This window comes from Etheostoma spectabile, unplaced genomic scaffold, assembly GCF_008692095.1.
Source record: "Etheostoma spectabile isolate EspeVRDwgs_2016 unplaced genomic scaffold, UIUC_Espe_1.0 scaffold463, whole genome shotgun sequence".
Taxonomy (NCBI): domain Eukaryota; kingdom Metazoa; phylum Chordata; class Actinopteri; order Perciformes; family Percidae; genus Etheostoma; species Etheostoma spectabile.
Genome location: NW_022605615.1, coordinates 178,127 through 190,833, shown reverse-complemented (window position 1 = coordinate 190,833; position 12,707 = coordinate 178,127). Strand labels below are relative to the sequence as shown.

Here is a 12,707-nt window from a genome sequence, read left to right as displayed (position 1 = left end):
TCATGTGAGAGATGAAAAGGTTGCTGCCACCCCCTCAATCCCTATTATTGTTGTTTCACAAGCATCTGACATCTCAGGAACAACGTTAACACAAGAGACAAGCATGGTATCCAGTCAGATGATTCCAGAAACACCAAAGGCTAAACCTCCAACAACAGCGGGGAAAACCCCCGAGAAACAGAAGGTGGAAACGCAAGTTGCCAAACCAAAGGCAAAACCTCCTGAAGCCAAAGATCCTCTGCCCAAAGGTGACGACCAGGATCCTCTGAAGGCAGTGAGAAAACTTTTAGGCAAAGATAAAGTCCAGAAATCAGGAACAGAGACAAAAGCTGGCGTCTCAGATCAAAAAGAGCCAGCAAAGCCTGTTACCCAGAGTAACTCCGAGGGTTCAAAGCCGAGCACTGCGGCACCTGCTCTGCCGTCTGCAGCCGAGTTGACAGGAAGTAAAGACAAAGGAAAAGATGAGAAAGCAGAATCAGCTCCAGCGGTGAAATCTGCACCCAAGAAAAAGGAAGGCGATGAATCCCTCTCGGCCGAGCCCCTTCTTAAAGTCATGCAAAGGCCAAAGGGAGCGAAATCTAAATTGAGCGGTTGGTCCCGGCTCAAAAAGCACATGGTGGTGGAAGAAGAGGAGCCTAAATTCCCAGAGCTAGGCCCTCAGAAGGAGGTCGCCGGGCCCAAACAAAGCGAGGCGACACCGATCGAAGAGAAGGCCGCGGACGCGCCCGGCACTCAAAACCAAAGCGACGACGCTCCGATTGCGGCAAAGATGTGGAACGCCGTGCTCTTCCAAATGTTTTCCAGTAAAGAGAACATCATGCACCAGATCGAGCTGAACAAAAGCGTGGCCGAGAAGAAGGAAGAGCAAAAGGATGAGCCGAAAGAGAGAGAGATACCTTCATTCGCGCATCGGTTGCCTGTGCTGCTTTTTAGCCCGAGGTTTGACGCCAAGAAGCTTAAAGAGGCGGCGTCGAGGCCGGTGACGAAATTTTCAACGGTTTTTGAAATGGGTTTGATCGGGCGGAAAGGTAAAGAAGAGGAACCAAAAGACTTTAATAGAACAGCGAGGGGGTTCGCCGCTACTGAAGCTAACATAGTAAATATATGAATTGCCAAGACAAAAATGTAAAGAAAAAAAAAAAGTTATAACATATGTTTAATGTACAGGTACAGAAATCGTAGTCCGTGTTAAAGTTAATGTCGTGAGTAGAAAAGTCGGCTTTGAAATTTATACTTGACAAAAGCTTTGTGTTGCATTTGTGTGACTGGTTGTCTGGATGTTAAATGTTTGTATTTGTGGATCAGCTGGAAACCAAGAAAGCCACTTGCCATTTGTCTTAATTCAGACGTCACATCAGATTAAAAGGTTTATGTTTTCAGAAAAAAATCAGAGCTTCTCATTTATTCCTTTCATCACGTTTACCAATATAGAAATGATTATTGGGTTGTCAAGAAAATCGTCTGAAAGGACTTTTAAAGCAGTAGCTCACTAAAGAAGGAACGTACGGTTGCTATTGACCACAAAAAGTAAACTTCTAGTGAATATTCCTCTAAAATATCTGTATTATTATAGACAGGTAAGCCTACAATTTTGTGACATAAAAACATGTTTCTCTTTAGTCTTTCAAATTCTCAAAATGGTGCTACTTGCCTCAGGGTTAAGACCACGGATGTAGGAGTTTAACAGGATTTTCGATTATAATTTTTCGGCTGTAGATGGTTACTGTTGCATATTATTTATTGCATATTATTTTTAGGCTGTAGATGTTACTGTTGCATATTATTTATTGCATATTATTTTTCGGCTGTAGATGGTTACTGTTGCATATTAATTTGCATATTATTTTTAGGCTGTAGATGGTTACTGTTGCAAATTAATTTGCATATTATTTTTAGGCTGTAGATGGTTATGTTGCATATTATTTTTAGGCTGTAGAGGTTACTGTTGCAATCATTTTTAGGCTGTAGATGGTTATTGTTGCATATTATTTTTAGGCTGTAGATGGTTATTGTTGCATATATTTAGATGTAGAGGTTATGGTTGCATATATTTTTAGGCTGTAGATGGTTATTGTTGCATATTATTTTTTAGGCTGTAGATGGTTATTGTTGCATATTATTTTTAGGCTGTAGATGGTTATTGTTGCATATTATTTTTAGGCTGTAGAGGTACTGTTGCTATTATTGCATATTATTTTAGGCTGTAGATGGTTATTGTTGTATATTTTTATGTAGATTTACTGTTGCATATCATTTAGGCTGTAGAGGTTATTGTTGCATATATTTTAGGCTGTAGAGGTTTATTGTTGCATAATTTTTAGGCTGTAGATGTTATTGTTGCATATTATTTTTAGGCTGTAGATGGTTATTGTTGCATATTATTTTTAGGCTGTAGATGGTTATTGTTGCATATTATTTTTAGGCTGTAGATGTTTGTTGCATATCATTTTTAGGCTGTAGATGGTTATTGTTGCATATTATTTTTTAGGCTGTAGAGGTTATGTTGCATATATTTTTTAGGCTGTAGATGGTTATTGTTGCATATTATTTTTAGGCTGTAGATGGTTATTGTTGCATATTATTTTTAGGCTGTAGATGGTTATTGTTGCATATTATTTTTAGGCTGTAGATGGTTATTGTTGCATATTATTTTTAGGCTGTAGATGGTTATTGTTGCTATTATTTTTGTCGGGTGGGTATGTTGCATATCATTTTTAGGCTGTAGATGGTTATGTTGCATATTATTTTAGGCTGTAGAGTTATGTTCTATCTTTTTAGGGTAGATGGTTATTGTGCATATATTTTTTAGCTGTAGATGGTTATTGTGCATATTATTTTTAGGTGTAGAGGTACTGTTGCCATATATTTTTAGGCTGTAGATGGTTATTGTGCATATCTTTTTAGGCTGTAGAGGTTATGTTGCAAATAATTTTTAGCTGTAGATTACGTTGGGCCTATATTTTAGGCTGTAGGATTGTAGTGTTTGCATATTTTTTGAGGCTGTAGATGGTATTTGTGCATATTATTTTGGCTGTAGTGTTATGGTTGCAATATATTTTTAGGCGTGTAATGTTATTGTTGCATTACTATATTATTTAGCTGTAGATGTTCACTGTGCATATCATTTTTAGGCTGTAGATGGTTATTGTTGCATATTATTTTTAGGCTGTAGATGGTTATTGTTGCATATTATTTCTGCATATTATTTTTAAGGCTGTAGATGTTTACTACTATCACATGTATTTTTTTACACGTTAAACGTGGAAGGGGCGTGTCAATGAATCTGGAATCTCAGGCAGACCAATGAGTGTGAGGAGGGTAGGGATTGGCCTCTTTAAGTGGCTAATATATGGACGGGTGGGGGGGGGGGTCCTAGAGATAATCAAGCATGTGTAAACATCTGTCTGAAGGAGACAGACATCTACTAACACTCAGTAGTTTACTTAAAAGGAGAATTCCAGTTGATTCCAACACGTAGCTCTTTTTGTAAATGTGTGTCTGTCAGTAGAGAGACAAACTAAACCAATCAGAGTTATCCTCCTGCTAGCGTTAGCACCCAACAGGCTCAAACAGGGCAAGTTATAAATGTGTTTTTAGCCTCTAAACATGCTCAAAATGTCAATTACCTGTGTCTAGCCGTGTGCAGTGATTCCTTCAGAGGGAACATGAAGTGGTTTTGCATCAAGGTAAATAAAGTGTTTTGTGATTTAGTACACAGAGCAGCAGCCAGCATGGGGGAGGAGTCTGACTTTGAAATTAGCATGATATCTTCCCCCCTCCCCCCCGTTCTCCAAAGTTAACTTTTGCCTGTAAAACCAGCGTTGGAACAGAGTTCTCTCTCCCCCTCCCTTCCTCCCCCCTCCCTCCCCTCTCCCTCTCCTGTTCCCTTCTTCTCTCATCTCCCTCCCACACACACCTGCAGTTCACTGTGTCTCAAGCAGACCACTTTGCCTCCGCCCCCCCCCCCCTTTTTTTTTTCAAATGAAGTCTTGTTTAAAATCTCGTGAAATCTCGTCTCGTGGACCCAGTCTCGCGTCTCCTCACACCGCTAGTGTTCCCGTGAATGGGAGACCCTCAGAGACCTGAACACTGACACACTTCCTGTCCCCGGTCTTACCAGACTCCCCGTTGGTGAACTCTCCTCCGTTCTCGTCGTCCACGGGGACCTTCTCGTATTTTCCGTGACCAGTGACCACGAATTTGTACTTTTTCCCAGCTGCTGAACCCTGAGGAGGAAAAAGATAAAGTGTGGGTGCCCTGAAAGCGTTTCTCACCCTAAAATATTATAATAAATAAACAAAAACAAAAAGTGCAGACACGTCAGCCAAACATTAAGTTATTTTTTTAAAAGAGTCCAGATTGTGAGAGTGTGTGTCTGCTTCTCTGTGTGCGCGCCCGTGTGTGTACGCGCCTGTGTGTGTGTGTCCGTGCGCCCGGGTGTGTGTGCGTGCCTGCGTGTGTGCGTGCCTGCGTGTGTGCGTGCCTGCGTGTGTGTGTGCCCGGGTTTGTGTGTGCGTGTGCGTGTGTGTGTCCGTTCACCTTGACTCTTTGTGTCCCAGGCTGCCCCAGCGAGTCTCCAATGACCTCCCACATGTTCTTTTTCTGCATCACATCTCCGGGCCGCACGTCCTGACGGATCGATCAATAATCCATAATCAATAATCCATAATCACTAAATACCAACATGCCTAATCTGACTCATCAAAACCAAAAAATAAAATCCGTCATAAAGCGCCTTTCACAAAGTGGTAGTAGTAGAAATCTGCAAGATGCATTAAAAAAACTAATTTGTTAATAACAAAAAAAAAAAAAAAAAAAATGATTATGTTTTCTGAAACTTACATTTCATTATGATTCAAACAAAAGCTCACTTAATTACTCAAAAATTTTCTCAAATAAAAGAATCCAGGAGAAAATAAAGGACTTGACGGATTTTGCCAGTATGAATCTCGTTTCTTTCTCTCACAGAGGAAACCTCACATAGACTTTCAAACTGCACCGAACACAATCACGTCAGTCTGATCCTTAACTCAGTTAAATACTACCCAAGAGTAAGAATTGATGAACCTTACAATAATCCAGGCTTTTTTGGATACGATCGCCAATGTCACCGGTTAAAGGTTCTACTATTAGAACGCCAAACTGGGGGTCATCTTTGGCAGTTTTCCTGGTGAACCTATAATCTCAGTAAGTGCAAACAAATCTGATACTTTCTGCCATTTTTATAACGCAAAATAATCTATAGATAAATCTGGACCAGTGTTACCCTCTTGTAGTCCGTCGGGGTCAAATGGACCGTTGTTGTACATTATATATGGCAGAACTTGACCACAGAACGCTTAAAACACAACAACTTACAATGTGTCAAAGCTCAAAAACGCAGAAAAAAAAATGTCAAACATTTTTTGTTTTTTTAAAAACGCTAAAAAAGGGACCAAATAACTAAAGAATAAAAATTGTTTGCCAAGCTGACAAAATCTGGTTAAAATGAAGTGACAAAAGAAGAAAAAAAGAAATACAAAAAATTTGCACAAAAATCTAACCAAAACCCCAAAAATAAAAAAAAATTTGACAAAATTAAAAAAAAAAAAAAATCTACAAAAACGTTGAGAAAAATGTGAGAATAAAAACACACCAAAATGTCGAAAATTTCGTCCAGAAAAAAACCCAAAGGTCGATGGGAAGACAACACAAGGGTGAAGTAAAAGTAGGACTGTTTCAGCGTCAACATGTACTTACGGTATTACAGTAGAAGTACTCGTTGTGCAGTAACATGTCTTTACTCCCACCAACATGTTGCGTTCAGGGGGTTTGACTCACCGTGGGTTTGCAGAGCGGCGGTCTGCTGCCGTCCGACGGGCCTCTCACCCACTGGGTGATCCGCTCGGCCACGACCACCTTCAGCCCCTCGGCGTCCTGGTTCAGACAAGATCAGGTCAGAACTGGATTCAGATCTCAATACTGGACTAAAGTAACGCTGAATACTCACAGGTTAGAATATATTCCAGTATCTATTTTTGCACTTTATGTGTTCTCACATCTGTGAGAGCCATTTAACCCTCATGGTGTCTTTGGGTCTCATCTGACCCCTTTCCAAAAAGTTTCTATATCAGAAATTTGGGTTTATTTCAAACTAATAGTCCACAAAAGTTGCGTGGATGGTTCCCAACAACGCTCCTCACACGGTAAAATAATAATCAGTTCACTACTTTCATTCAATTTGGGTGTTTTGTCAATTTTATAACATTTGGAGAAAAAACAATTGTGAGTAAATAAATAAATAAATAAATAAATAAATAAATAAAGTGTAAAAAATGAGAAAGATTTCAATAAAAGTGAGTACAATGTGAACAAATGTCAAATAAAGGGACAAGAATGTGAAAGGATGTCCAAAGAAGTGACAAAAATGTCAAAAAGTGACAAATGTAAAAAAAAAAGAAGAAGTTTTAAACATTTTGGGAAAAACCCACGAACATTTCAAAAGGTTCTGAAAAAGTTGACAAATGTTGAAAAAGTGACCCCAAAAAAAAAAAAAAAACACTGGAGGAAAGACACACAAGGGTCGAAAAAGACGACCAGAACCGCAATAAAAAGATTTTTCATTTTAAATTTTGACTCAGAAAAAGAATTATACTACAGAGGTTAGAATATATTGCAGTTATCTATTGTTGCACATCATATCTGCGAGAGACCTCCTGGTGTCTTTGGGTCTCATCTGACCCCTTTCCAAAAAGTTTCTACATCAGAAATTTGGGTTTATTTCAAACTAGTAGTCCACAAAAGTAACGTGGATGGTTCCCAACAACGCTCCTCACACGGTAAATAATCTAAACTACTTTGTGTTTTTTGTCAGTTCCATAGCATTTGGAGAAACAAAAAAAACAAAAAAAACAATTGGTAAAGTAAATAAAGTGTAAAAAACAAAAACAAAAAAAGACAAAAATGTCAATGAAAGTGACTAAAATGTGAACAAATGTCAAAGTGACTAAAAAGGATGTTGAAAAATTTTGGGAAAAACCCACAAAGATTTCTAAAGGTTCTGAGAAAGTTGACAAACGTTGAAAAAGTGACAAACTTATTTCGTCATTGTTTTTTTGAGCCTTTTGAAATTTGTGGGTTTTTCCCCAAAAAGTTTTTTTTTTTTTTTTACATTTGTCACTATTGACATTTGTTACTTTTTTCGACATCTTTTCACATTTTAGTCATTTGACACTCTCTTTTTTTAACCCTTTTTTAAAGTTCTTTACAATATTTTTCTCGTCCAAAGAGGATACACCAGTAACGCCTACCATGATACGCCTCCATAAATGATAACCCATCGCCTAGCCATGATGACCTCCATAAGAGATAAACCATTACGCCTAGCCCTTATGGCCTCCATGAAGAGGATAACCATACGGCCTCCCCTATGATGACCTCCATAAGAGGATAAACCAGTACGCCTCCATGATACCTCCATAAGAGTGATAAACCCCGTACCTGCCCATGATGACTCTCCATAAAGATCAACCTACGCCTAGCCCTGATGACCTCCATAAGAGGATAAACCAGTACCGCCTAGCCTCATGATGACGCTCCTAAGAGGATAAACCATACGCCTACCTAGGACCTCCATAGAGGATAAACCGTACGCCTAGCCATGTGACCTCCCATAAGAGGATAAACCAGTACGCCTAGCCATGATGACCTCCATAAGAGGATAAACCAGTACGCCTAGCCTTATGACCTCCATAAGAGGATAAACCAGTACGCCTAGCCATGATGACCTCCATAAGAGGATAAACCAGTACGCCTAGCCATGATGACCTCCATAAGAGGATAAACCAGTACGCCTAGCCATGATGACCTCCATAAGAGGATAAACCAGTACGCCTAGCCATGATGACCTCCATAAGAGGATAAACCAGTACGCCTAGCCATGATGACCTCCATAAGAGGATAAACCAGTACGCCTAGCCATGATGATCTCCATAAGAGGATAAACCAGTACGCCTATCCATAACTCCGAGATAACCGTCGCCTACCTATGACCTCCATAAGAGGATAACCAGTACGCCTAGCCATGATGACACTCCATAAAGAGGATAACAGTACCGCCTAGCCCTTATCCAGAGAACGTACGCTATGCCATAGATGACCTCCCTCAAGCAAAGCGGATAAACCAGTACGCCTACTGATGACATCCATACAGAGATAACCAGTACGCCTACCATTCATGGCCTCCATAAGAGGATAAACAGTATCCGCCCTATGCACTATAGGATACCTCATCGCCAGCTATGCCCCGATAGAAACCAGTACCCTAGCCATGAGTGATCCCATAAGAGGGAATAAACCAGTACCCATACCCTTGACCTCCATAAAGGATAAACCAGTACGCCTGCCTTAGACCCATGGACCAGTACCTAGCATGATGACCTAAAAACAGTACGCTAGCATGACCCAGAGGAAAACGTACGCGGCGGTACCGGTCCCCCTTGCACGGCTGCGGCTTGGGGGTGCTTGGCTCCGGGCATTTCCTCCTCCTCAAACAGATGTTTTCTTTGGAGGAGACACCTCCGGCGATGGTGCAAGGTTCGGTGGTGTGTCCTCACTGCCCGAGCATCATTGATTCTGCAACAACAACAACACACAAACAACAACCGCAGCTTGAGTTTATGGGGAAGGAGAGGAAGTAGCGTGATCAATTTGCTGAAACAGTAGAGAACTCTAAAAAAAAAAAAAAAAAAAAAAAAAAAAAAAAAAGGTAAAAACACAAAGATATGACCAGAATAAGAAATACTTTGTTACAGTTACAGCTGCGAGAAGTATGTAAATAAAGTAGAAATATAAATAAAGATATATATAAATGTAAGGAGTGTGGATGTGTACGTTATTTACATAGTTAACCCGTGTGTCGTCTTCCCTTTCGGGACCTTCATGTAGCATTCGGGTCAAACTGACCGTGACTTATTTGGGGTTTTAAAAGCAATTTTACTTCATAATCCATTATCAAATATTAAAAATCTTTTACAAGAGTGTCCTGCAAGGGGGCAGCGACGCGGTGTCAAATAGACACGGAGACACTTCCACGTAAATACAGAGACACTTCCAGGTAAATAGAGACACTTTCACTCATGTTCAAATAATGTAATCATAAAACCCCTGGGTCCTAAACCTGGTCCTAATTACATTGTGTATTAGCCCAGCGTTGTGCTTTTGGGGGCCCCGGTTTCATGTCTCGGAGACCCTTGTTTATGCAATTATACGCATGTTCCACTACTCCAGCCTCGTCCATCAGGTCTCTGGAGGATGAAATAAGGCAAGCGGGAGACGCAACTGAGTGCAGGATGGGTCTCGGGACCACTGAACCAAGGCCACAGTGGCTGAGAAATACGACTGAATACAGGAGGATCTCTGGTATGTCTTTTCCACCAAGGCTAACCAGGTGCTGGTTCTGGTGCCAGTTTGGTGCTGGTTCTACTCCAGTTCTCTAAGATCCAGCTGGTTCTCTAAGAACCAGCTGGATCTTCCCCAGCCTGAGAGCCAGCAGACCGTTGGTTTCCTCCACAGACCACGGTGGTTCTGGTTTCAAAGAACCGGTTCGATATTTGGCACCAACTCCTAACCAGCACCAGAACTTCCTTGGTGGAAAAGACATAAGGAACCCGAAGGACAACACAGGGTTAAGGTCTCCATACCGAGTGGTGAGTAAGTTAAGGTGCAGGCCTGAGGATCAGCCTGAGGAGACGAGTGGAAACAGGAAACGGAAGGACAAAAATACAGGAGGTCTAAACGTATACCAGCCCAAAAACAACAGAGCTGACATGTCATCGCCCAGCACCTGCTCGGATATGTGACTTCAGCACAAAGACGGTCCGAGCGGCCCTTTGACCTTCAGCCGGTTCCAAACAATGAGGGTCCAAAGAGAGCCAGCAGAAAACCTCCGAGGGTTCAGACACTTTAAAGGAACAATTTCACGTTTTGGGGAATTCTATAATTTGCACTTCATACCATCTTGATATGAATCCATTAAATATGAAGTGTCTGTCTGTCCGTGTGTGTGTGTGTGTGTGTGTGTGTCTGTCCATGTGTGTGTGTCTGTGTGTGTGTGTGTGTGTGTGTGTCTGTCTGTGTGTGTGTCTGTGTGTGTGTGTGTGTGCGCGTGCTGACCTCCACAGCGTGGGCGTACTGCTCCAGCTTGTCGTCGATCTTGGGCAGCATGACGAGAGGCTGCGTCCTCTTAAAGCTGTTACTGATGGAAACAAAACACACAACCTGTTAACACCACCACCACCCGTTAAAACAACCAGGAGCCGACCCTGAAAAAGCCCGGTCTCGGGGGACAACACAAGGGTCGTAACATCAAAACACTAGAGGCACAGGCTGTGCACCAAAATACAACAAACCACTCCAGCCAATCACAGACAAGATGGTTGGGGGACGGGGGTTGGTGACAGTTATGGAAACGGGGGAGGGGGGGAGCTTTTTGTTTGTCCATTTTGTTTTGACGCGACTTGGTACGCCAACAGAAGTGACCGTGCAGTTACACAGCGCACCTTTGAATGCCTGGAAGACCAGCACATGGGCATGTGGGGTCGCCTCATGTCGGACACAGGCCCCTGAGTGAGATCCAGATCGTACCGTAACTGTAGGATGTCAGTGAATATCGTATCCGTGTTCAAAGAATTGATATATCGTGTCGTGATTTAACTCGCGATTTACACCCCTTATGTGTTGATGACATATTCACCTTTTCTTCAGCGAGCGGTTCAGCGACTCAGTTCTCTCTGTGATCTGTGAAAAGAAGAAAAGTCTGAGGTCAATTCTTTTTCCTCTGAGGAACACCGGACCCCCGGACCCCCGGACCGCCGCGACTCCGTCCAACACAAACATTGTAATTGTCAAATGCAGCGCCACTTAACTTAACCCTTGTATGGTGTTCGGGTCAAATCGACCCATTTCAAATTTTTACAAGAAAAATGGAAAAATCAACCGTCTTACCTTATTTCCTGTGATTAACATGTATTCCTGACTCAATTCAGAAAATTATTCTGGCTATGACACTTTAACTCACACATTTTTAACATGAATTATAACCTTATGACAAAAAAAAAATGTGTTATCTCAATTGTTTGAAATTGAGATAAAGACAATATTAAAAAGGTCTTAAGCATGACGGTATCAAGACAATCATTTTGGGTTTCACTTTCCCTCCAATATTATTATCAACATAATGAAGACACCTGGACTCGGTCCAGACCAAAAGCCATATTGGGCAACAGGGGCGGATTTAGTCATTTTGAGGCCTAAGGCATGGGGCCCTCCACAACCCTTGTTCTCCCCCTTTTCAGTCCTTATTTATCTGAGAAAGACGTGCTTGTAACTTTTCTCCAGTCTTCACTAGAGCAGCCTGGGCTGACACTGCCCGTGAGTTGCTCCTCTTCATTAGCGTTAGCATCGCTAGCGCAAGCGCCGGCTTTTTGCTGCTCTTTAGTAACGTTAATGTTGTCAGTAGCCTGTGAAAAAGGTTGTTACCTTTGGAAGTTTTGCTAAAAACGGTCTGCTTTCTTCCCGCTTCTTCTTCTTCCTTTTTTCAGAACCACTTCGGTAGCTTCGCTTCATTTTCCAGCCGTCTGTAGCCTCCGGCTCACAGCCTGCTGAGCTGTTTGTTTACAGTAGGATAATGGAATAGTCCAATGTAGGGGGGACTGGGGGGAGTTTCTCATCAGGAATTAAACAATCAGATAGCACTTTAGCGTAGCAATGTTTAGAGATATAATTAATCGGTGAAAAGTAAGACAACAAATCATAGCCACCAGTTTGAGAGGCGTTTTACGGGGCTCTTGGTAGCTCGGGGCCTAAGGCAATTGCCGACCTTTGCCTAATGGTAAGTCCGCCTCTGTTGGGCAAGACCATTGGCTGACACAGAGACAAGTCCAAATACTAGTGAGTCCGAGACAAGTCAGACCATAGAACAACTGTCTTGTGTCCTGCAGCCCTGGTTGAAGGTGATGCTTTACCTTGTGAGTGGGAGCCTTGGGACTGAAGGGACAGAAGGCCTCGTCCCCGTCCCCGCTGGACGTACTCAGGCTCTTCATCCTCTCTGCTGCCTCCGTCCTCCTCCGGTCGATGTCCTCCTTCATCCGCCTCCTCTCCTCCTGGGAGTCAGGACACAAAACACTGGTCAGATCCACATCCCCAAAAAACCAAAACCACGTCCTCCCGCTGCAGATCTCACTTCATCACTGGGTGCAACATAAGACTCAACAGCTTTATCTGCACAATTATCATTAATATTTAAGCAGTTGCACATTTTTGTATTCCAACATGTATGTATGTATGTATGTATGTATGTATGTATGTATGTATGTATGTGTTCTTGTATTTTATCCTATTGATATTTCATGTATATTGTATGTAGAGTTCTCATAATTTTATATGAGCGTGCTTAAGTTGACTGAAAAGAGGAATAAAAATAAATAAATCATGTTTTGGAAATTTATCTTAATAAATTGAATAGTTACTAAAGCTGTCACATGAATGTAGTGGAGTAACATTCGGTATAATTTCCTATAAATGAGGTTTATGGACCATAAATTCCAAAAATAACTGTAAAACTAAAGTTAATCAGTTAGTGCTACGTAGTGTTAAAAACGTCAAAATGTATCTGTATGTATATTGTACCCAAGTATTTCATTTCTATTCTGTGCTGTGTGACTGATTTT

General features: G+C 41.6%; 2 protein-coding genes across 2 annotated transcripts in view; one reads left to right on the top strand and one right to left on the bottom strand.

Moving 5' to 3' along the window:
• Window positions 1–1,387, top strand: part of prr33 (proline rich 33) — a gene marked incomplete at its 5' end in the record, with an annotated part of 3,431 nt that extends 2,044 nt beyond the window's left edge. Inside the window, 1 exon segment of the mRNA XM_032511805.1 lies at window positions 1–1,387. This exon segment is cut by the window's left edge and continues 1,044 nt beyond it. Coding sequence (XP_032367696.1) covers window positions 1–1,108 — 1,108 coding nt within the window.
• Window positions 1–12,707, bottom strand: part of lsp1a (lymphocyte specific protein 1 a) — a 39,997-nt gene that overhangs the window by 4,048 nt on the left and 23,242 nt on the right. The window contains exons 6-11 of the mRNA XM_032511806.1: window positions 12,003–12,140; window positions 10,733–10,776; window positions 10,153–10,234; window positions 5,821–5,916; window positions 4,540–4,629; window positions 4,118–4,226 (exon numbers count right to left, since the gene is read on the bottom strand). Coding sequence (XP_032367697.1) covers window positions 4,118–4,226; window positions 4,540–4,629; window positions 5,821–5,916; window positions 10,153–10,234; window positions 10,733–10,776; window positions 12,003–12,140 — 559 coding nt within the window. The remainder of the gene's footprint in view (window positions 1–4,117; window positions 4,227–4,539; window positions 4,630–5,820; window positions 5,917–10,152; window positions 10,235–10,732; window positions 10,777–12,002; window positions 12,141–12,707) is intronic.